A 24,898-nucleotide genomic window follows, 5' to 3' on the forward strand; every position below is an offset into this window, starting at 1 on the left:
AGAGCTACTCAACTTTGGAAGCCCAGGAGCCACAATGATACTCACAATGCATGCCGAGGGCTGCAACTTAAGTGTGCTTGCATACACATACAAATATATGTGCAAATAGCTTCTTTCACACTGACGGGAATAAATACAAAGATTAAGGCAAAACTACACAACACACAGGCCCCATTTAAATCAGTTCTGCTGATATTTAGAAAATGCCACATTTACCCAATTTCCATCCATATGACAGCACTTTTAATGAGCAACGACAGTCCAGGAATCTAACTACAAAAATGCCTATCAATGGAAGACCATTATACTGACTATTTTTTTATTTTGGCTCCCACCTATGGGCCGCAAACAAATGGGCTGCGGGCCGCATGTTGCATAGCCCTGGTGTAGACCTAGACACAGAGTCCTACCCTCCCCAGCTTATTCTCACAGGGCTCTGGAAGAGAAGCCTTTTGTCTATCCAAGTTTATTTACATTGACAAAGTCTCTCCCCTTTGTGCCAGGTTAAGCGTAGACTTTCTTCTTTTAGATTCCCACAATAATTACAGACATTGAAATTAGTGTTAACACAATTTGTGACCCAACACCAGCCAAGTTGATTACAATGAGCAAAATGGTATTCCATCAGCTGAATACCTAACAAAGGGTCTCCAACCTTTTTACGCATAAGATCACTTTTTGAATTTAAATGCAATCCAGGATCTAACTCAGACCTAAATACCCTTGCCCCACCTCTTTCATGCCTCTTCTTCTAGGTCCTGCCTCTGTTCACTCTGTCCTCCCTCCTTCCCCTATTCTCCTTCCTTTTCACCAGGCAGGGGCAGAGAGTTGGGACACAGGATCTGGCCTTGGGCTAAAGGATTTGGAGTGGTTGCGGAACTCTGAGATAAGCCTGGAGCAGAGAATTGGGATGCAGGAGGGAGTTCAGAATGCCGGCTCTGGGAGAAAGTTTGGGTCCAGGGGGCTCAGGGATAGGGCAGGAGCTTCAGTATAAGGTGGTCCATGACTGGGGCAGGGGTTTGGAGCGGGCTCCAGCAGGAAATGGCTTATCTCAGATGGCTCCTGGGCATCTCCGATGGCTCCACGGCGCATGCATGACCCCACCCCCACCCAGCCCGTCAGCAGCGCACAGTGCCTCTTACAATTGGGTGCCCTGGGCTATTGCCCGGTCAGCCCGTAGCTTGGGCCGTCTTTGCTCCTGGGTGATGGTGCAGTGCGGCTAGGGCAGGCTCACCCCTGCCCTGGCCCTGCACCACTCAAAAGCAGCCAGCAAACTCCATCCCAAGCCTTATTGTGCCCTCTTCTCTGTCCTGTGAAGATAGAATACAGGGTGGTAGCAGGGACCCTGATATGTGCCCCCTTCTTTCCCGGCCCTGCACTGCCCAGCAAGCTGGAGGATCCTGGCAGGGGGTGGCAGCTCCAAGGCAAAGGGCAGGAGATGTACAGCCTCTTGGCCAAACCTGATCTATTGTTGGTGACCAGTGACCTAATACATCTAAGCAAAACCAGGGCAAACCGTATTTGCTTAGACATGCCCAGGCTATTTCTACACTATAGCCTTTTTTGCAAAAATGTATGCAAATGAGGTGGTGTGGAATATCGCCAGATCTCATTTGCATAATTAATGAGGCTCCATTTTTGCACAACGGCTTTTTCGCAAGAGTGTTCTTCCTGAAAAAAAATGCAGAAGAACAGCTCTCATGCAAAAGCCTCTTGCACTAAAACGGAGCCTCATTAATTATGCAAATGAGTCACAGCAATATTCCACACTTTGCCTCATTTGCATATGTTTTTGTGGAAAAGGCTATAGTGTAGACATAGCCCCAGATTTCAGCTGGCTGTAATGGAATCTTTCATTCAGACCTTGCTTACATCCCGTATTATACATATTTTTAACATTAGCTTTAATAAAATGTCTTGGCCCTGAAGCCTGCAGAACAAGAGCATCAGTTTTAAAGATTCAGGTTCTGAGAATTTCTCTCTTTTTGGTTCTCTTCACTCTCCTGGAGGGCTTTTGGCAGGTGGGGCTTTTGTTCCTGGGCTTTCAGACCTCAGGGTTTAGCATTTCCCCCCCCCTCTCTCTTTGTCTACTTCCCAAACAAGGAGTGCTTTTTAGATGTTTTGATCACAGATGACCATGTGATGTTTACTTGCTCTTCCCAGTCTGCAGGAACAATATGATGTTCACAGCCTCTGGATGTTTCTTCTGTTGCAGCAACCCTGAGTTGGAGGCATGAGATTGTTGGAGCTCTCCGCCCAATAACTTAATTTCTGGGGAAAATCCCAGTCACTGGGGGGGCAGATGCTGAGGGGGTTCCCCTGGTCCTGTCCTGCAGTGTGACCAGGGCTGAGGAACAGGAACAATCTCTCAGAACCTTCCACAGGAATCTCCAGGATCAGGCTCATGGAATTGACACAGTAAAACAAGAGACTCCACACTTTTAGATCCAGAAACACCCCAACCACTGTCAGCTTCACATCTAAGTTCTGGATCACAGTGTTGGCCTCACTGGGGTGATACCGCCCCCCTGATCTGCCCATAGACCAGCACCCCTCCTTGGGGACTCTCTCCAGCCCCTTGTGTCTCAGTCTGCTCCTCACAGACTCACTCAACACCCCCAGCTCCCAGTCCAGGCTGTCCCCCACCTCCACCTCCCAGTACCACCTGCAAACCCCGCTCAGCCCACCATGATCACTGCTGGCTACAAACTCCTCCTTTCCCACAGCGATCAGGGCTCCAGAAGGGTCAGATGGCCCTGGGTGAAGTGGCTTGTGCTGCACTGTTCTGCCATCTGCAGCCAAACTGAGATCAGGATGTTTGTAACTTGGATCCAGAGTGACAGGAACTGGGGGGAGAGAGCAGAGTAATCCCATTATCACAGGTCAGCCACAGTCCCACAGGAGACTGACACCACCCAGGACAGCCAGAGTGAAGGGGAGAGCTCAGCTCATCCAGCCACTCTGCTATGCACATTCCCTGTGCCCCTCAGCACCAGCCCTGGTCTCTATCCCACTGTGATGTGGGGAGGAGGAAATGGGTTTCTCTACTGCAGTGTTCAATCCTCACAGTTAGAAGGGAGTATTTCCATCCCTCCAGTGGCTCAGGGGAACTGGAAAAGGGATGAATTTGGATCTGTGTGTCTCACTCTAGACACAGCCCCGTGTCCACCTGCTCTCGAATCACCTGCTCTGCAGGGCTGTGACCCCAGGGGCTGATTCCTTGGGGGATGGAGAAGGCAAAATCTCAGCTCAGGATGGGGGGGCAGGGTGGCGCTCAGGCCTTTGCTTTGGCAGGACAATTCTGTGTAAATGGCTCGGGGCTTAGTGGGAGATGCCCAGTGCTGTGAGCAAGGGGTGAGGGGCAAGCTGAGGCACTAAGAAGACAGCGAGCTGGGCTGACGGGTGAGGGGCAGATCAGGGAAGGAGCTAAGGGCCAGACTTCAGTGTTAGGCACTAAGGGGACAGTGGGACTGGAACCACATCCAGCTCCCTTGATCTGGCCTTAGGTTCCAGGGAGCTACAGGGCTGTGACTGAGCCTGGCTCGGAGCTGGTGAGGAGATGGGAGGGGCTAGAGAGGGGCCTTGGGCTTCTTGTATCCTCTCACTCCCCCTGTTCAGTATCTGTCCCTGAAAGGTGCCAGGAATCCTAAGGAGGCCATGGAGGGTGAAGACCCTACAGACTGCGGGGGGAGGGCTGAGTGGGGCTGTCAGGGCAGATGATGGGGTGGGGATGGATCATCACTGAAGGGCCAGTGGGAGATGGAGTTGAGGGACAGCAGAACTAACAGGGATGTCATGTGAGAGAGCTGCCTGGGGAGTGAGGGTTACAGCTCAGGGCAGTGTGTTTGGGGACCATCAGCCCCATGATTCTGCACCCAGCTCCTGCCCTTCTCCGCCTGCCTCATGGGGTGTCCCTGTCCAGCACAGAGCCCAGGAGCAGCAACTACTGCAGTGGGCGGAGCAACTAGCCCAGAGCACACAGGTGGGAAAGACGCCGTCTGGTGGACAGGGTATGAAGTAGCCCAGAGTGGGAAGCTGGAGGCCCCCTTGGGTGTGTCTAGACTACATGCCTCCGTCGACGGAGGCATGTAGATTAGCCAGATCGGCAGAGGGAAATGAAGCCGCGATTAAAATAATCGCGGCTTCATTTAAATTTAAATGGCTGCCCCGCTCTGCCGATCAGCTGTTTGTCGGCAGATCAGGGCAGTCTGGACGTGACGCGCCGACAAAGAAGCCTTTCTTGATCGGCACAGGTAAACCTGGTTTCACGAGGCATACCTGTGCCGATCAAGAAAGGCTTCTTTGTCGGCGCGTCGCGTCCAGACTGCCCCGATCTGCCGACAAACAGCTGATCGGCAGAGCGGGGCAGCCATTTAAATTTAAATGAAGCCGCGATTATTTTAATCGCGGCTTCATTTCCCTCTGCCGATCTGGCTAATCTACATGCCTCCGTTGACGGAGGCATGTAGTTTAGACGTACCCCTTGAGCGTGTTTCAATTGTATTCCCCACTGGGCTAGTGGTGGAACATGCCTAATTCATTGACCCCCCCAAAAGGGGAGGGGGCAAGAGTGCCTCAACTACATTACTGATTTGACCAGTGGGCTTTTCGTCCCTGCTGACAGTGACCATAGATGGGTGGAACAATTACATGGTGAAGCAACCTAGATGGGACCTAAGAGGCTCCCCACCCTGCCTCCTGGGAGAGCTGGGCTTTGCACCAGTGATAGTCAGATAACATCTGGGCGGTGAAGCAGGACAAAGCAGGAGGCAGGGCTGCCTAGAGGGCTGGGTGAGGAGTTGCTGGGTGTGTGAGTTAGGTTTTTGGCTGGCTTAGAGAGAAAGAAGTCCAGCTGGCTTGGGGGGCTGGTCAGGGGCCCAGACTCCTGGCTCTGGGCCCCTTTATCTCCAAGGTAGATTGTACTGACTGCTCCTGGTTCCTGTAACAGTGATCCCATGCTACCCTGTGTTCCTGTCAGTGAATAAACCTTCATTGCTACTTGCTGGATGAGAGTTACATCTGGCTGCAGAGGGGGGTGCAGGGCCTGGTGACTCTTCCCCACTTTGTGGCACCATTAACCCCAGCATGGCATCTGCTCAGCCTCTTCCAGCCCCACTCACCCAGGTAGCTCCGAGCCTGCCTGAACTCTGCAACAGAAGAGGAACAAACATGCTCAAGAACTTGGGCAAACGAAGGAACCCGCTTTGACAGAAGATATTGTGTAGGGAGAAGGGGAACTGGCAAATAGAAAGGAACCCAATGATATGAAATGTGACATGAAAACACGTCCTCTTACCTAACTCTGTGACGGATTTGTCTGAAATGGAAAGAGACAGTGTTAGTCCCTGTCATTTAGGCAGAGGGCTCAGTTTTGGGTACTTTCTACATGGTTCATGGGCCCTCACTGCTGAAGGAGAAATGTCTCAGCTGTGTGAAGCAGGAGACAGGCCCTCCACCCAGAAACCAGAGATCTCAGCTAATTGCATTGACAGGGATGCCTTTGTACAGTCTGATTGTATGAGGGATGGGAGCAAATGTTGCTCTCAGCGATGCTGCTGTAAAGCCACAGTAACTTCGCGGGAGTGAATTTGGATTTACACTGGAATCGCCCAGAGAAGAGCTCCTCATTTTTTCAAGAGTATGGGTTCTTTTGAAAAAGGTATTTCCCGTCCTCCACCCTAAAAAAAAGAACCCCGCCCAGACTGCAGGAGTTTTTTTTTTCTGAAAAACCCTTTTTTGAAAAACTGCATGGACGTGATTATGCAAAGGAAGTGCGAGATTTGTAAATATGTGCTTCATTTGAATTTTCAATCTGCTTCATTTGCATTCCTCTTTGAGGGAGGAATGCAGTCTAGATGAGCCCAATAGCTAGAGAAAGTGGCTGTTTCTGTCATACTGCAGCAGTGCATTGCAATTGACACTGAATGGTCAAAGACAAGGTGACATTTGTCCATGTGCAGTCAACATAGGGTACGTCTAGACTACAGGGTTTTGTCGACAGAAGTTTTGTTGACAGATACTGTCGACAAAACTTCTGTCGACAAAGAGCGTCTAGACACATTCAGTTCTGTCGACAAAGCAAACTGCTTTGTCGACAAAACCGTGTAGTCTAGACGCAACCCTACAGGCAATAACACCTGTCGACAGAACTCTGTCGACAAAAGGTGTTATGCCTCGTAAAATGAGGTTTACCAGCATTGACAAAACTGCTGAGTTCTGTCGACATTATGTCGACAGAACTCAGCAGTAGTGTAGACGCAGGTATAGTTTTGTCGACAAAAGTCCACTTTTGTCGACAAAACTCAGTAGTCTAGACATACCCATAGACAGAGAGCAGGTAACCGTGTGTGTTATGCATATGGTTCACAGTGCTCCATAGGGACTAGCGTGATTCTAATGTGACTGATTTCACCCAACCTGTTCACTCAGCCCTGCCTTGCACTGTTTGTGCTTCTGTCTCTGCTCAACACCCTGTGTGGCTGGGGGCCTCTGCCCAGGGGCTCTATTGGGGAGGTGGATGATCTTACCCAGCCTCTCACACAGCTCCTGGTGGTCTGGGGAGAGAAGAAAAAGAGACCAACGTGAGCTCAGTGTGGGTCACTCTGAGCACGGTGACATGTGGCTGCTCCAAACTTTGGGTGCATCTACACTGCCGATGGGAGGGAGCTTCCCTGTTTGGGTAAAGAGACACAGACTAGCTCTGCTTGAACTAGTGTGCTAAAATCAGCAGGGTAGCAGGCAGTAGGGTTCCCTCTATGGTGTGCACCTGCACAGGTATGAACCAAAAACGTACCACCCACTCACCTGCTCAGAAGAGCCGTGTGGTGGCTGCTTAGCTGCTCTGGGGCAGGGTCATATGGTGAGCTGCTGCCCACCCCAGGAGCAGCATGTCAGCCACTACTCGGCCCTGGCCCTAACTTTAGCCATTCTCCAGGGCTAGAGCCTTGAGCCGCATTGTGGGTGGTTGCTCTTCCAGGAGCCCTTGCTGGGGTCAGAGCCACAAGTCACGTGGTAGACAGGCAGTGACAGCTCCAGCAGCCCTGAAAGGGGTGGGAATTGATCCATCCAGGTTGAAGCATCTCTCTGCAAGTGGCATATCAGGCCCCACAGAGCTGGAGGAGCCTGCTGGTTGATTGTAAGTGGTAAGCACCATCCTGTAAGGGTGCTCTTAACCATTCACATCTCTATTTTGAATCAAAGTTTAATAGTTGGGCTTTATTGTTTTATATTGATTGTGTGTGTGTGTGTGTGTGTGTGTGTGTGTGTGTGTGTGTGCACATGCATGTGCACATGCTATATTGGTTTTTGTTTTTAAATCATCCAGCTGGTGGCCTTTTTTGAGCTTTTAAAATATTTTACGTAAAAATTCTTAAATTTTAATCAGAATATCTATAATTATTTTTAAATATTTTAATGATAATTTGCTTTATTTTAGTTGCTTTATTATTGAATAAGGGATTGAGGGTGTTTGTTTTGGGTTTCTCTTTTTATTTTCACTTATTTTATGTTTAATATTAATTACTTTAAAAAAGTTGAACTTTATGAAAGCATCAGGACACTGGAGAGTTAACTAACCAAGTTAAGGCTGTCAATAGATGTTCGCTCATGGATAAAAAGTAGCTGTCAGTTTTGCAACTTCGAATAAAATATTTGAATGGATTTTTAATGGATTTTTTAAAAAGCTGATTTTATATATAATTTTTAAGAAAGTATTTTTTTGAAAATGTGAGGTCTCTTGCTATGTTTATTATGAGACACTAAACTTTTTAAACTTTCTTGGCTTACCTTTTAACCAGCTGAAGTTTTGAACTTTTGTTTTTAAAATTATTTTAGACTTTCAAAGAATTTGGGGGGGCATGTGTGTAAATTGCAAGTTATAAACAAATGGCTCATTTAAGTTGCTTACATTTCTAAACTGCTATTCATTTTTATATTTAAGCTTTGACCAAGGTTGTTTTATTTTTTTGACAACTTCAATATTTTAGCAAGGTTTAGCTCAATCTTTTCCTTCCATGTTTCAGCTATCTGATCTTAACTACATTTTTTAAAGTTAAACAATTTAAATGGGATTGTTCTTGTACCTGCTGCAGTCATCACAATTCATTATTTACAGGCTCATTTGTTAGGGAGCCCCCATGTCCTTCAGAATGACTGTAAGGCCCCCCGTGTTGTGTGCGGTGACAAATCACATAGTGCAGGGTGGTCAATAAGCACATTGCAGGACAAATACAGTACATTGACATTTAGGGCCAGTCATCATAATGAAGATTTGTGGGTAAAAGTGCTGGTTTAACAGCTCTTTTTAATCTATGTGACTGGGAAAGATCTGTTTCAGTATTCTTTCTTCCATAACATTTTATATACCATATTTTCCGGCGTATAGGGCGACTGGGCGTATAAGACGACCCCCTATCTTTTTAATTAAAAGACAGGGTTTCATCTTATACCCCAGCGCCCCTCCGCCTCCTTTGCTCCCGGTGTCCCTGGTCTGCTGGAGATGGTCCCCAGCAGACCAGAGGCACCGGGAGCAAAGCCGCAGCAGCTTTGAAAGCCTCGGGGGAAGCCGGTGGCGGGGCATCCCAGGCGCGCATGGGCTGCCCCCCCGCCGGAGCCCCTCCGCGGTTTTGAAAGCCTCGGGGGAAGCCGGCGGCCGGGCATCCCATGCGCGCCTGGGGTGTATACCCGGCGTACAAGATGACCCCCGATTTTTGGGGGATGTTTTTTAACATCAGAGGTCGTCTTGTACGCCGGAATATACGGTACATACATATGTTTGTTAGTAACTGGTAGGTGCCATGCTGTCACACAGATGAACAAACACATGTGACTTCAATATTGTTGCACAAGACAAAACTCCCTCCACTCACGGATGTAAAATCTTAGAGGGAACACTGGCAGGTAGTGTTCCCTCTAACATTTTCTGTCTTTGAGTGGGTTGAATTTTCTTTTGAGTGGGTTGAAATTTCTTATGTGCAACACCAGTACTGAAGTAGCATGTGGATGTGCACCACCAATACAAAACACACACACACACACACACACACACACACACACATTTTAAACAGTCCATATGTGTGTAATAAAATATATTAAAACAAGACGCCTGTCACTAGTAGCTGTGAGGTTCCCTTAGTGACTACAAAGCTGCTGTATGAAGTTAGGGAATTAGCCTTCTTCCACTTGAGGAAGAGTAGAATCCCCAGAAAAAATTAACACAGGGCTTCAGGGTTTGTAGGCAGATTCATGTTTCAAAGAGCTTGCAAATAAGGTTTGAGCCTACAAAACTAGCATCACACCTAGTACTTACTACTCCTGACTCAGAATAACCAGAACTATATTGCATAGCAAAGCTCTGGCTTTAATACAATACATTATACCATGTATTAATTAATAACACAAGATTTTTAAAAATTATTCAGATGAGAGTTTTAGATCTCTGCAACACTCCCAAAAAATTCTGTTAAAGGAATCTTTTTCTTTCTTATCTTAAGCCATTAACATCTGTGTAAACATTGTTTGAAATATAATCATGCAAAGGTCTTCTGAACAGAGGACTGAAGTGAGTCAGGAAACCCCAAACAAGCTGCCCCCTCCCTCCACCTCACTGCACAGATGCCAGCACCCATCCACTCCCTCTTTCCCCCCACATTCCCCAAGCAGTCAGCTCCTTACCTCCTCCTTCCCAGTCCAGGAGGGTTGAAGAGACTGCTGGGTTTCTGCCTCTCTCTCCTCCAGCAGACAAGAGTCTCCAAACTCCCCTCCCCTCTGACTTTCCCCAATCCAATTAATTAATTAATTACTCACTCTCCCCCAGCCACTTATTGTATCCTTATCTCAGCTGCTTTCATACTCTGGGGCTACATCTACACTGGCAGCTTCTCGCGCAAAAATAGCTGTTCTTGCACAAAAACTTGCTGGGTATCTACACTGCACACGCAAGTACATTTACAGTCTAGCGTCGGAAAACAGAACTTCTTTCGGAAGAGTTATTCCTCTCCCCACAAGGAATAAGCCCTATTGAGCAAGAGATCTTCCAGAAGAGGCCTGTGTAGACAAGCAACATGAATTTCTTGCACAAGTAACTCCTATGGCTAAAATGGCCATTGGAGCTTTCTTGCTCAAGAGAGCATCCACACTGCCATAGGCGCTCTTGCGCAAAAGTACATCTCTTGCGCAAAAGAACATGCCAGTGTGGATGCGCTCTTGTGGAAGATATTTTGCGCAAGAACTCTTCCGCAAAACAGTTCTTGCGCAAGAAGCTGCCAGTGTAGACCTAACCCGGGAGACAGGAATGGCCCATGCATATAGGCCGACTCAGCCTTCGCCTAGGGCGCTGCGTTAAATGAGGCACCCAATGATGACATCACATCATTGAGAGCTGTGGAGGCAGGGGCGTCGATTGTGCATTCTCTCCTGGGGCGCCAGCTGCCGGCAGCTCTCCTCAAGCCACCCCTGCTGGGAGATCAGAAAATAGCTGTGCAGTTTACAGAGCACTTTGATAGCAGGTGCAGTGACTTGGGCAAGCTGCTCACGTATGAACCCTCTCAGCCCACCTGGATACATACTTGGGAGGCTACCCTGAGCCATTGCCCCGGTATCTCCAGCCACACTGCTATGGTTAGTGGACGAACTCAAGGTGAGTTAGTATGTGTCTGACTCCTCGAGCTGGAAAGCTCACTCCCACCTGCAGCATAGATGTTTATCCACTCATAGAAATGTGGGGTCAGGTCCTGTCCTGGATTTCATGGGATCAGTGTAGTTGGTGGGTCCCATCAGGATGCAGTAGGATTTCACAGATCTCACAGAGTACAGTAGGATTTGGTGTCTCTGGTCATTTGTGCCTCACCGCCACCTCCACCTGGCCCAGGGCGTGGGGAAGTGGACAGGACTGAGGAGTTCACAGCTGGGACATGGTGACTGAGCATGAAGAGGCACCTGTGATGGGTGGGAAGCTCAGTTCTAGGGTAACAGGGAGCTCAAGGTGGGCACTGAAGGGCACTGGCAGAGTTGGGCACATGCACGCAGCCCAGCACTGGGATAGCAAGAATACTCACAGATCATAACTGTGCACATAACCCCAGATTTCAGCTATATGGGTGTGATCAGTGCTGTGCTGTACCCGGCCCATGTGTACGCTGCTGTTGTGCACTAAATGATGCCTGGTTTACACTAAGAAAGTCCTCATCAAATATGACTGTTAATGTGAACTAGCAACCTTTTAATACAACCCTGCAGCATCCACATGGGGAGGGGTTGCAACACCGCACTTTGGTGTGTGCTGCTATTCCCAGTCACCCCTGTAACCTGCACTGTTGGACAGTACAGTCCTGCCCTCCTTTGTGCACTAACTTCACTCTCTGGTGCTAAGGCTGGTACTGAAATGTGAGCTGCCTACGCTGCAGTGTTTGTTTTTTCCACACAGATGATTAAGGGCCATACAGCGCATGTGGTGATTTTTCTATCTCATCACAGCGTGAAAGCCCAGATGCACATTTACTAGGGGTTTAGCCAAGTACCTGATTCCAAGGCCTTCCTCTCAGTCTCTGAAATAGGAAGAAAAAAACATTAAATCCGGAAACACACATAGTATGGTGCTATGCACTCTCTAAAGACTGGAGTTAGTCACTGATACCCCAACCACACTCCCAGCCTCAGTGCAGGAGCTGGCAGGTTTGGCAGGGACAGGGTGGGTGATCAGTGACATGCACCAACATGTAAGACTCCTGAGGATTTCTCACCCATTAACCATTATCTACACACATACTTGAGCTGGCTCTAACGAGGTTACAAAACACACCTTGGCTATGTCTATACCGGCGGGTTCTTGCACAAGTAAATTTACAGTCTAGCATTGGAAAACAGGGCTTCTTCTGGAAAGGTTATTTCTCTACCCATGAGTAATAAGCCCTCTTGCAGCTCTTGTGCAAGAGGGCAGTGTAGACAGGCAACATGAATTTCTTGTGCAAGAAACCCCTATGGCTAAAATGGACATCAGAGCTTTCTTGCACAAGAGAGCATCCATACTGCCATAGATGCTCTTGTGCAAAAGCACATGCCAGTGTAGATGCGCTCTTATGGAAGATTTTTTGTGCAAGAACTCTTCTGCAAAACAGTTCTTGCACAAGAAGCTGACAGTGTAGACCTAGTCTGGGAGACAGGGGTGGCCCGTGCATATAGGCCAACTTGGCTGTCACCTAGGGTGCCATTTTAAATGGGGCACCCAATGATGACATCACACCATTGAGGGCTGTGGAGGCAGGGGCGCCGATCGTGCATTCTGCCTGGGGCGCCAGCTGCTGACCCTTGCTGAGAGATCAGAACTCTTGCACAAGAACACGTCCACACTGCCATGTGCTTTTGCGCAAGAGCATCCATGGCAGTGTGGACACTCTCTTGCGCAAGAAAGCTCTGATGGCCATTTCAGCCAGAGGGCTTTCTTGTACAAGAAACCCCTGTCACACGTCCACACTGCCCTTTTGTGCCAGAGCTCTTGCGCAAGAGGGCTTACCCTTTTAAAAAAGAGCGTAGCTCTTGCACAAGAAGCCATCTCTTCCCACACTTTACTGTAAATCTTGCACAAGAATGGGCGGGCCATGTGGATGCTCTGTGTAGACATAGCCCTTGAGTTTAACTGCACTGGTGCAGCAGGGCCAGTTACTCCAATATTGTTACTAAATATTGAAAGGTTCATAGTAGAATAAATTAAACATGTGAACTTTAAAAACCATTGCTGCTGTGTCTGTTAGTGCAGCTCAAGAGCATGACTGTCCAAGATTCACAAAGTTTCAGGCCAGAAGCTTTGCTCTGACAATTATTCCCTGTTCCCCCAGCACTGAGCCCAGTAACTCAGGCTGGACTACAGCAGATCCCAGAAGGGTGACCAGTCTGGATCTGATGCCATCAGGAGATGGAGAATTCACCACGGCCCTGGGAGTTTGTTCCAATGGCTAGTCACCCCCTGGGCATTCGACAGTCACAGGGATGGAATCAGCTCACAGAGCATCACTGGCCTGGATGTGTCCTTTTCTTTAAGGATAATAGGTCCATTGAGCAATTGCCCAGGGCTAGGAATAGAATCTGACCCAGAGTTGCCACAACAAACCCGTCTTCCTGCCCCGCCCACATGCAGGGAATCTCGCAAGCACAGAGCCCTCAGTGTCCTCCATATCTTCTCAGTGTGAGAATGTAGGAAAGATGAGGAATCACTGGGTAGGCAACTCCATGCTCCATCCCTTTCATTGCCCTGAGCCCGCAGATACACTAGCAGTCACAGAACAGAGCTCACACATATCAACAGAAAGAGACAGAGACAGAGCAGGAGACTTACCACACATTAAGAGAGTCTCCTCTTTAGACTGTTTCTTCTTAGAGGCCTTTCGCTTTGCTGTGGGACAGAGAATCAGACATTGCCGTGAAGCAGGGAAGGAAGGGCAAACACTGAGCAATTCACTAATACTGGGGGGCCAGGGACCCCAATGTATTTGTTAGTTTGGTTAAACTCCTAAAACCAATTCAAGATCAATATCTGAATGAGACACTCCCATATCCCAGCCCAGTGCCTTCTAGGGCCAGGCTTTAAACATGCCAATAATGCATTCCCATTACCTGTGTATCCAAGATATGCACAAACTCCAGCAACAATGATATCCAGAGCGAACAGTGCCCAGAATGCAGCCAGCCAGGGAGACACCTGGGGGAAGACATCACCTGGGAAACAGAGAACACAGGGTGTGAGGAGCAAGGGCCTGTCCGGGAGCTGGAGAACATAGTTTGTTCCAGCTACAGCAGATCTCATAGAAAGAGATACCCAGTTTGAATGTAAGGATTTCAAGTGATGGAGAATGGTCTTGCCTAAAAGGGTTAAAGCCATAGACAGCAGGACCTAGAGAGTTTCCAGTAATGCTAGGGAAGCAGGAAGTGAGTTGGCAGGAGTCCAGGAGAGCCAATGGAAACAATTCATATTCCTTTGCATTGGAAGCATTTGTCGTTCTGTTACTGTTGTGTGGCTAGAACAGCCCACGGAAGGACCAGTGAGGGAGACAGACATGGAGAATCCAGTGACATCCATGCCTAGGAAAAGACTATGTTTTGGAACAACAGAAATGTGAGTAGAAAAGGGAATGTTTAGTCAGACATCATCAGGTTATTTTCTTTATTTTGGGGTTTGTTAGACTTCTCTATGCTGAGCACATATAACTACCTCCCTAACATTGTAACCTTCCAAGGGAAGAAATTCTCTGTGTTTTAAGCTGGTTTTTTAGTTGCTTTATATCACCTAGAAACCAGGTAATGTTTCCCAAGTGTGTTTTCTTTTGGTTGATAAAAATCACCCTTTGAAGACCATTATCTGATTCTTGTGTTCTAGAAGATGGGACATTCTGTGCACATGCACCTAAGACTGCATTGTCAAGTTACTAAGAGAAATAAAAGTTTTTAAGCTCTTTCCAAAGGGAGGATTAAAAGAGCCTGAAATACCTCACAGGAAGGAATTTCCAGTGCACCTTCCTGGGTTCTCAAAGAGGTGTTTGCATTTGGGTGGTGGCAGCATTACCAGTGCAAGGCCAGGAAATCAGTGACCTTGGGAAGTTTTAACACAAGCCTTTAGTGGCAAGGTATTTTAAAGTTTCTTGTGGGACCCCACCTTCTGCCCTTGGAGTGCCAGAGTAGGAACAGTCTCGAGAGGTGTAGACACAACTCAGATGATGGAAGAGTTTTTTTCCATCAAACCACCTATCACAGGGGCATATTTATAGTTACAGAAAAATGTGCATTGCTGTAGCATTTCTAGTGTAGATACAGTTTGAGTCTCTGTCAATGCAGTTACCTTTATCAACCAAGGACATCATCTGCTCAGAGAATGACAAATGAGTTAATTTCACAAGACTCAGCCCAACTCCTGTCAGCCAGTTTGTCTGGATCACTAAATCCTCAGTCACTCATGGTCTCACAGAACAGGTTAAGGACTCCTCCTGTCTCAGTACTAGAAACAGATGCTGGATGTGACATAGTGGGGGAACCTGGCTGGTTTCTATGTTGCTGGCTCTGGGGTAACCCCCACTGGCTGCCGTGGGTACCACGACCCAGCAAAACAGGGTGAGTCACTATGCAAACCAGTATGGCCAGACACCCCCCATGGAGAGGAACAAAGGAAGGTGGATGCTGCCCTGGCTGGGGGGCAGGGCTGGAAGAGGGTAGTTAGTTGCTGTCTGTGAGCATGGAGGAGACAGCCTAGGGAGAGGGGCTGGAGTTTAGGGGCCCAGTCTCCCCCCAACTCAAGGGGGCCTGAGGCATCCTAGCCCAGCTCTGCGACCAGATTACATCTGTACTGTGCTGTATCCTGGAGAGGCAATAAACTTCCTCTATTCCACCGGCTGGTGCAGTCTGTTTGTGCCATTTCGGGGTGCAGGAGACGGGGGACCCCCAACGCGCCGTCACACTGGACAAATGCATTTCAGTAGTGATTCAGGCCCCCCACTCCTACAGTGACACCTTCTGCACAGGGAGACTCACCAGAAAGGTGAATGACAGACTGTAGCTCCAACTCCAGCTGGCCATTCCGCACTATGCAGCTGATGTCTCCAGTGTCTTCTCCTTCTGTGATAATGACGTGACTCACAGCACTGTACAGGTTCTCCCTATCCTGAGTCATATTGGTCACAGACTCCATCACCAGGTTCTGCTGATTCTTCCTAACCCACTGGAGTTCGGGTTTGGGAAACCAGCCTGAGGATCTACAGGTCAGTCCGATTCCTTGGCCCCTGGGACCTAGCACCTCAACAAGCACTGGAGCCACAGCTGTAGGGAGAGACAGAGAGTGTGTGAGAGGGAATCATGTCTTTGGTAGTGTCATAGGATTCCCCAGCTACCACTAGATATAGGGGGCTATGACTGGAAAGCTCTGTTCCCTTATGTACAGCCGCCTTGGGATCTCTGAGACAGGCTCAGTCCCCCTCGATGCTGAATCCCTGTCTTACTCTGCATAAAGTTTTATCTAGGACATGCTCATGTAGTTTGCCCTCTTTCTGTTAATAAAGAGAGATGCAGAGATACCTTGCTCACTGCCTCCAGGTAACAATTAGCTACACTGAGTTTATGAATAAACACACATGATTTTATTAATTATACAAGGTAAGATTTAAGTGATCATAAGAGATAGCAGACAGAATAAAGTAGACTACTAAGCAAAATAAAACAAAAACTTGCCAGCTAAGGTTAATACACTAAAGAAACTTGTTACATGTAATATGTTACCCTAACAGTTGTTCTAATAATCACTTTCACAGACTAGACTCACTTCCGGTCTAGGCTCTGTCCTTTCCCTCTTTTCAGTTTCATTTGTTTCCAGTGGATACATTGGATGGCAAAAAGGGATGTCCTGATGACTGACAGTACCTCTGTTGTTTGGCTTCCCACCCTTCTCTAGGTTTTGCAAGAGGCAGGAATCCTTTGTTTTCAGATTAAACTTTCCCTCTGCTCTTGTGGAGAAAAGAATCAGCATCCAAGATGATTTCCAGCATGAGGTGACATAGTTTCATGCTTTTCCAGGGCCTCTTGGAGACCCTCCTCACAGGCTAACAGGAAAAAAAATCTAGTATGGGCTATCAAGTTCCCTAAGTACCATTAATGGCCCTCACTTAGCATGATTGCATTAATAACACAGATATTCCATGCTCCTAGCTTGATCTACAAAGCTGATACCTATATACAAATGGGAAAAATGTATTCAGTAGAACTTTTCCCAATGATCTCACATGAAGTATTTTGCATAATGCATATTCCAGTTCTGTCATTCATATGCATAAGCATATTTTCATAAATCATATGGAATGCCCTACCACACCCTCAACTTGTTTGATGATTGGGGAAATCAAACATCATCTTACATTTTCAGAGAGCACTGTGCCCTGCAGACTCAGAGGAATGTTTAAATTGCTACACAGAGATTGCTGCACTTGCTCATGAATTACAGCTACTTCTGGGGTGGAGCCCAGCAGGTGTCAGGATCACTGCACGACAGTACAAAGCAGGAGATGGGGGTTGGTGTTCCTGCCCATATCATTGTTCCCACTCCTCCTGTGCCACCCTCCGGTATCCTTCTCCCACACTGGTAATGATGCCCTAGGACATGCTATGCTCAGCTTTGAGTATGAAGGGAAAGCTCCTCCTACTGAGTCCTGCACATCACTTCCTGCAGCACTGCACCTTACTTTTGTGCTGAACTCAGTGTCGGGGCACTGCCAGGGATACAGGAAGCTCTGGCTGGCCATGCCCTGTGACCCTTAGTGCCATGTCTCACCTGCCACCCGTAGTTCAATGGTGGCTTCCCGGCTCCACTCTGGGTTTTTCACAAAGCACTGGTATCTCCCATTGTCCGTTACTTGGAGCCATTTCAGCTTCAGGGAGATGTTGCCGCTGATAAACTCCTGTGGGAACAGCTCTGTCCGGTTCTGGTAACGCTCCCCTGGCTGGTTCTTGGTACCCTCATCTGAGTACTCATGAACTGGGATAAATCCTGATCCAATTTTCCTCCACCACACGTGCATCCTGGGTACTTGATTCGGGGGTGAGAGCTGGCAGGGTAACACCACATCCTGGCCCACTACCCCCACCACAGGGTGCGGGGAGCCAGATAGGGAGAACTTCTCTGGAAGAGACAAACCCAAGAGCACAATGAGTGAGAGGAAAGAGGTGAGAGTGTCGCTGAGCCAGGGCCCAGCAGTTACAGACACAGTGAGAGAGAGGAGAGGGTGTTACAGTACCAGATAACATTCCTGCGATCCTGCATCGCTTGTAGCAGAAAGTTCCTTAGGCTGAGCCATACGTAGTGCTATTGAGTTACTCTCAGTGTGGATGCAGGGCAGTGCAGCCATTCCACAGCTGGCACAAGCTAGTCCTCCAATGCTGTCCTCCAATGCCCAGGAAAGTCCTCCAAAAGTGCCTGTCTTGCACCCTACCTACACTCTATTGCCAAGGGATGACCTCAACTGGAAGTCACCTGCACGGCTCCATGGCACCCAGTCACAAGGCATTTCCATTGCAAGCAGCTTCTATGACAAACTGGTTTGAGATCCATATAGCCCTGTCTTGGCTGCTGATTGGTCACCTCAGACGCTGCTACCTGGCCTTTGAGCCCAGGCACGTCCCTATCCTGGATTCAGTTATTCAAAACAGAACCTGCCTAAGGTGGGGAGTCACCGTTCTGGATCAGTGTTGGAAGGAAAGGAAAGGTCTAATATGAATTCTGTTTGCAAAATAGCTGTGTCTGGAGAGGCTCTGGTGCCATTCCTCTCACTAGGAGTTTTGGTTTGTAAATCTGATTTCTGAAGCCTGGCTCGTGGTGTTTGAAGGCTTCATCCCAATGGGGCTGGCTTCACCCCCCAGCCATCAGGCAACTGGGAAGATCTCAGCCTTGCACACCATAGGAATCAGGATCCCAGTGGGGAAGGACTATCAGCATAGGAGCTTTGAGACCCATAGTAGGGCAGGAAGGTGCTGGGAGCTCTGGGTGCCTCTCTCGGACAGCAGGAGCTGCGTGACTTCCTGCAAGATCCCCAAATTTTGCCATCCAGAGCTAGGAAATGCCCTGGTTGTGTAAAGATAAGACGTATTTCAAGGCCTAAAACCTAAGGCCTTTGTGTGCAGACAGACTGAAAGAGCAGCAGCCATTAGTTGAGAAGCAGGAAGTCACATCCTCACATCCCATCTAAATTGCAATTACAATAGTGTCACCTCAGACTGTTAAGAATGAGACTCCCTCCTAAAGGCGCTCACTATCGTTAGACAAAGAAATAGATTTCAACATGGTTAAAGTAAACTTAGTCTGACAGCATTTTGTCTGGCAAAAAGCCATGCACCAATAGTTGGAATTGTTGAAATCCTCATTCCTTTAGTCTATCATTATGTTTTCTACTTTTCCCTATTGTTTGTCTGCATGATCTCTGTCTGGTTTTTAATTGTTTCTCTCTGCAATCTAATTAATTTTGCTTGGTGAAAATCTGTTAAAGTGGTGAGGTATGATTGGTTAGATAATTCTGTTAGGGCTGATTAATAAAATTTTAGTGAAATAATTGGTTATGGTCTAACTAAGCAGGATTCAGGTTTCATTATATAAACTGGGTCCCAAAGAGAAATTCTCTGGGAACTAATGACAGGACACAGCACCAAGATCAGAGCTACCGATCTCAACTCTGTGCCAATGATATTGTGAAGAAACTGGAGTCCTCCAGATGGACCTGATCCTGACTGACCATCAAGAAAAGTTCTGTCTCATTGGGGGTATGTCTACACTACCCCACTAGTTCGAACTAGCGGGGTAATGTAGGCATACCGCACTTGCAAATGAAGCCCGGGATTTGAATTTCCCGGGCTTCATTTGCATAAGCGGGGAGCCACCATTTTTAAAACCCCGCTGGTTCGAACCCCGTGAAGCGCGGCTACACGGGGCACGAACTAGGTAGTTCAAACTAGGCTTCCTATTCTGAACTACCGGTACACCTCGTTCCACGAAGTCTAGTCCGAACTACCTAGTTCGAGCCCCATGTAGCCGCGCTGCACGGGGTTCGAACCAGCGGGGTTTTAAAAATGGCGGCTCCCCACTTATGCAAATGAAGCCTGGGAAATTCAAATCCCGGGCTTCATTTGCAAGTGCGGTATGCCTACATTACCCTCCTAGTTCGAACTAGGAGGGTAGTGTAGACATACCCATGGAGTGGTGAGCATTATGTACTTAATGTTTGCATTCTACTTTTTTTTTTTGGTGATTGATAATAAATAGTGACTAAGTGGGATATAACTGGGTAAGGCTCTTTGATTGGTAAATGTCCACACAAGCCCAGAGAGTGAAAGGAGAGTGCCTGATCCCTGTCAGAAAGGGTCACTACCTAGCTGGCAGAATGACAACTCCAGAACAACAAGAGAGAAAGGGAACAAAGAAAAGGGGCCAGGAGGGATGGAGGCTAGCTGACGAGCTCACTGTCCTTGCTAAATAGTTAGCGGGACAAAGCTTGTGTCCGTGTGAAGGGACAGTACAGCGAGGAAAGCAGGACTGTGCTCAAACAAGCAGGCAGGCCACAGACAGACAGATTGGAAAACAGGTTGAGAGCCCTGAGGGCAGAGTGGCAGTAGTAAGGAAAGGAGACAAAGCACATATAGGCTTGGGAAATTCAGATCCCTGTGAATGGTGGTGGCTTTTACTCTGCGGGTCTGAAGATGTCTGGGAGGGGAGGGCTCTGCAGGGGGCAGTGCACATGGCGACAGGGAGGGAAATAATGGGGATTGAAATGTTACCAGAGACAGCACACGGCACCAGGAGGAGGATCCCCAGGCTGCACACAACAGCTGCCATTGCGTCGCCATAGGAACATCCCAGGCAAGTACCTGTCAGGAGAGAGCAGGGATGGTTAACACCCCCCAGCCTGTGTGAGGGGCCAGCAGTGCAGGGAACACATCCCACCCATCGTCTGACCCCACCCCCTCTGCTCCCAGGTAAAGCATCTCCCCAGGGACAGAAGAGGATTCACCCCTCCCAGGCTTCTTTGTCCCTGGCCCAGGCCTGGCACCAGGATTTTATACCCCGGGTTGTGCCATGTATCCACCCTGATTTCCTCCCCTTATCAGTTCTCTGATCGCCCATTGGTGCAGGTTCCCCCCACCCTGATTCCAGAGCAGGGTGAGTCTGCAACAGAACAGGGTCATTTCCAAGGGAACCGCAGTGGTACCCACACCACTATCCCCCCACAGAAGGGGACTGTCCCTGTGCCTGCCTCCACCTTGGACAGTATGGCAGGGCTACGTCTACATTGCCCCTTCTCCGGAAGAGGCATGTTAATTTCCAACTTCAGAATAGGGAAATCTGCGGGGGATTTAAATATCCCCCGCGGATTTAAATAAACATGGCCGCCGCTTTTTTTCCGGCTTGGGGAAAAGCCGGAAAAAAGCGTCTAGACTGGCACGATCCTCCGGAATAAAGCCCTTTTCCGGAGGATCTCTTATTCCTACTCTCTTATTCCTGATTTTAAGTAGGAATAAGGGATCTTCCAGAAAAGGCTTTATTTTCCGAAAGATACCTGTCTAGACTGGCACTTTTCTCCGGCAAAGCCCCGAGCCGGAAAAAAGCGGCAGCCATGTTCATGCAAATGCCGTGGGGAAAATTTAAATCTCCGGGGCATTTGCAGTTCTGAAGTGTCTCATTAGCATCCCTTTTCCGGAAAAGGGTGCCAATGTAGACACAGCCTCTGAGTTGCTGCACATCTCAAGTTAATGAATTCCTGCCCCTGCAGAAACAGTTTCCTGGCTTGTATGTGCAGAACCCACCACAACAGGACCCTAGTCTAAGTCCAGATCCCCAATGGGGTCTATGCTATGCCCAGCATAGTGGGGCTCTGATCTCAGTTGTGATCTGGGCAGCATCTGGAAAGAGGGGGAGCCCAGCTCACTTGAGGCCTCTAAATGCTACTGTAACATCCACAATAACAGCAACCAGGGAGGCACCTTTCATTCAGATCTCTGAGGCAAATGACCCCTTCTCCCTCCACACACACACACACACTTCTGGCCTGGTAAACCCTCCACCTAGGATGTTAGTGGGGCAGGGTGGGACAAGGCTGTGTGGGGCAGGGTGGGACAAAGGCAGCAAATCACCCGTGTGCCTCATCCTACCCTCCAGGGAGAGGCCCCAAAGAACCTCAGCATTGATGGGAGGTAGGAACGGGCCCTAGGACAGGAGAGTGAGCACCTCTCGCAGTGAAGGAAAGGGGATAATAACAGGGAGGGACCTACCTTAAGAACTCAGCATGTCAGGTAGCGAACCAGTGGTCCCAGCCCCACACCATGCTGGACTGATGTGCTGGGGCAGGTGGGGAAATGGATTCCGGAGCAGTGTGTGAACCCTGACCGGGGAAAGTGAAAGCACCTGGGCACCCGTCACACATTAACCTGGTATCTGGCCAGGACCCAGGCCAGGTGTTTGGTTACACTGCCACACCCACCCCTGCCCTGCAGGGCTCATGTCTGCATGTCTGAGCTGCTCCTCCTGTGTCACCCCCCACTCACTGGCTGTGTCTAGACTGGCAATTTTTTTCCGGAAAATCATCTGCTTTTCCGGAAAAACTTGCCAGCTGTCTACACTGGCCTCTTGAATTTCCGGAAAAGCACTGACGATCTCATGTAAAATCATCAGTGCTTTTCCGGAAATACTATGCTGCTCCTGTTCGGGCAAAAGTCTTTTTCCGAAATACTTTTGCGCAAAAGGACCAGTATAGACAGCACAGTACTGTTTTCCGCAAAAAAGCCACGATCGCGAAAATGGCGATCTGGGCTTTTTTGCGGAAAACCGCGTCTAGATTGGCCACGGACACTTTTCTGCAAAAAGTGCTTTTGCGGAAAAGCGTCCTGCCAATCTAGACACGATTTTTCCAAAAATGCTTTTAACGGAAAATTTTCCGTTAAAAGTATTTTTAGAAAATCATGCCAGTGTAGACATAGCCACTCAGTGTTAGTTCTAGGACCAAGCAGGCTGCACATTGGGACACAGCAGAGGCTGCTCAGTGTCACATGCAGTTTTGTGTAGCTACGCAGACTTTACGGCCATAAGAGATGTTAGATTATCCAGTATGGCCCCCCCTGCATATTACAGGCCTCTTGTATGGCACAGTAGTGAGTTTTGCACCAAAGCACACTCCAGAAAGGCATCTGCTCTTCACTGGGAGATATCAAGAGATGGAGAAAGCACCACTTCTTTTGGTAGTTTGGGGAAAATTGCAGCAATGAGGGAAAGGGAAGAGACCCCAAGGCCACACTTGTGAGTCTGTATCACAACACACATGCACCACAGCACTGCACTAGGCTGTGCACCAGTGATCCCCAACCATGGCACAGCAGCCAAGTTCTCTTTTGTAATTTAAGTGGAACCCAAGATCTACCCTGTCCCTTCCCAAATCTCCTGTTCCTTCCCCAAATCCCCCCCCCCCCATTCCATTCCCCCTCTTAGTTGTTCTCTGTCAACCACCTTACTCACTTTTACTAGTTTGCAGGATGGGCTTGGGGTTTGGGAGTGGGCATGGAGAAGATATAGGGTGCTGAGACTGAGAGGGGAGTCATGACTGGAGAAGGTGCTTGGGGTGCAAGACAGTATTCAGGGTGCAGGAGGAAGTATGGGGTGCTGCTCTGAGAGGTGGTTCAATGTTGGGGTGGGATTTTGGGATGATAACTCTGGGAGCAGACTCATCTAGGTCTTGGGGTTCAGAAGGGGATATAGGGTGCTGGCTCTGGGAAGGGGTGTCAGACTGGGACAGAGGTTTGGGGTGCAAGAGAGGTTTGGGGCCTTTGGCTTAGGGAGGGGGGTTTGGTTGGGTTAGAGATTCAGGAGGGGTTCTAGCTTTGGGTGGGTGTTCAAGGCTGGGCCTGGTTGCTGAGGTGCAGGGGGGTTCAGGGTGCTGGAGGGGTATGGATGCTGGCTCTGGGAGGGGAGCCAGAGATGTAGGAGGAGGTGCATTTCAGCCCTGAATTTTGTGGATTGTCTCAGCAGTGGTACACAGGGGTGTCTTCTTGCCATAGGGATTGTCAGCCATTGAGTGGTAGAAATGACCCTTGTCTTCAGGTCTCATGGAGGGGGTTGTGACGTAGTGTGGGTACCTTGCTGGGGCTGTGGATGACCTCTGCTGTCTGTAGCACGACCCAGCAGGGCAGGGGGTGAGTCATTATGCAAAGGGGACTCCAAACCTGTCTGACCAGCTACCCCCCAGGGAGAGAAACAAAGGAAGTTGGAATGCTGCCCCTGGCTGGGGGGCAGGGCTGGAAGAGAGGGAGTAAGTCTCTGTCTGGTATCATGGAGGAAACAGCCTAGGCAACAGGCTAGGATTGTAGGGCCCAGCCACCCCCCATCTCAAGGGGGGACACTGAGGCCTCTTAGCCCCAGTCCCTGTAACCAGATGACATCTGTGCTGTGCTGTATCCTGGAGAAGCAATAAACTCCCTCTATTCTACTGGCTGGTGGAGTCTGTCTGTGCCACTACGGGGGTGCAGGAGACGGGAAAACCCCAACGCGTTGTCACAGGGGTAAATGAAGATAATAGCTCGGAAGGAATCTTCAGAGCACAGGGAAGGAGGGGTGATATTGTTCCAGTTTGTGGTGGTTTGTATGTGCCAGGCTCAGTGCCTGAATGGTGGCCAACATTAGGTATCTCCTGTTACTGTGCCAGACTCAATCTGATGTTGTCCCACAGTGCTTTGCCACCCGGTTTTTCTATAGCCCTGCTAAAGGAAGGATGCTTGCGTGTGTTACTGGTGTGCTGGGTCAAGGTACAGCAGGCAGCAGGAGAAAGAGAAAAGAGGTGTTACAATGTCAGACACACAAGGAACATTGGGGGCTGGCAGTATGGGCTGAGAGAAGGTGGAAATTGATCTCTCAGCAGTGGGTGAGAGATGACAGGTGTGAGGAAAGGCCATGGATAGTCTTAAGTAAGGACAATTAATTTATACTGGATGCATTTTAGTTACTAATTTTCTGGCCTTGGGACAGCAATGCTCTTGTAGCTGTGATAGCTGCCTGGTTAAGGCATTGGACTTGAAATTTAATTGAGTTTCCCTGTGCAGGTTCAAATCCTGTTTATAGCTACAGCCTAATTGACTGGCTGTGCTGGGGAGTCCCATGCTGTCCTGCTTCAGAATTGCTACTGAAAAGGATTTGCAAATGGATGGAACTATGGCCCTCTGCTTTGGGTGCTGATGAATTTTCTCCTTGCTGTGTAGTGGTGAACTGTAGGAAGCCATGTGCTTGCTGCATAAATCTACAGTGGACACCAGAGAGGCTGTGGAGATTGAATCCATATAAACCCTCTAGGGTGGGAGAAGTGTGAGGAAAATGGAATCTTTGGGGCTCTTGGGCGGGAAAGAACCGGTT

The 24,898-nt window shown here is 48.7% G+C and overlaps 1 protein-coding gene across 1 annotated transcript; it reads right to left on the reverse strand.

Annotated features, from left to right (window-relative positions):
- Window positions 1–2,146: 2,146 nt before the first annotated feature.
- On the reverse strand, window positions 2,147–21,887 carry LOC102449307 (butyrophilin-like protein 9). The gene is made up of 11 exons (XM_075915468.2): window positions 21,778–21,887; window positions 20,287–20,376; window positions 17,297–17,644; window positions 15,511–15,795; window positions 13,606–13,707; window positions 13,328–13,384; window positions 11,517–11,543; window positions 6,528–6,554; window positions 5,297–5,317; window positions 5,121–5,147; window positions 2,147–2,846 (listed from the first exon to the last, which is right to left on the reverse strand). Exons 2-11 carry the CDS (start codon window positions 20,342–20,344, stop codon window positions 2,185–2,187), a joined length of 1,614 nt encoding a protein of 537 aa, XP_075771583.2. The 5' UTR covers window positions 20,345–20,376; window positions 21,778–21,887; the 3' UTR covers window positions 2,147–2,184.
- Window positions 21,888–24,898: the final 3,011 nt, after the last annotated feature.

This window comes from Pelodiscus sinensis, chromosome 18, assembly GCF_052426305.1.
Source record: "Pelodiscus sinensis isolate ZL-2025 chromosome 18, ASM5242630v1, whole genome shotgun sequence".
In the NCBI taxonomy this organism is placed as follows: domain Eukaryota; kingdom Metazoa; phylum Chordata; order Testudines; family Trionychidae; genus Pelodiscus; species Pelodiscus sinensis.

Bases quoted from the DNA above. Each gene is read 5' to 3' on its own strand.
- LOC102449307 (XM_075915468.2), bottom strand. From the start codon at position 20,344: ATGGCAGCTGTTGTGTGCAGCCTGGGGATCCTCCTCCTGGTGCCGTGT. The intron at 15,796-17,296 runs GTGAGACATGGC...CTCTCCCTACAG, and splicing joins CATTGAACTACGGGTGGCAG to CTGTGGCTCCAGTGCTTGTT. The intron at 6,555-11,516 runs GTACTTGGCTAA...TTCTCTCCCCAG, and splicing joins GAGGAAGGCCTTGGAATCAG to ACCACCAGGAGCTGTGTGAG.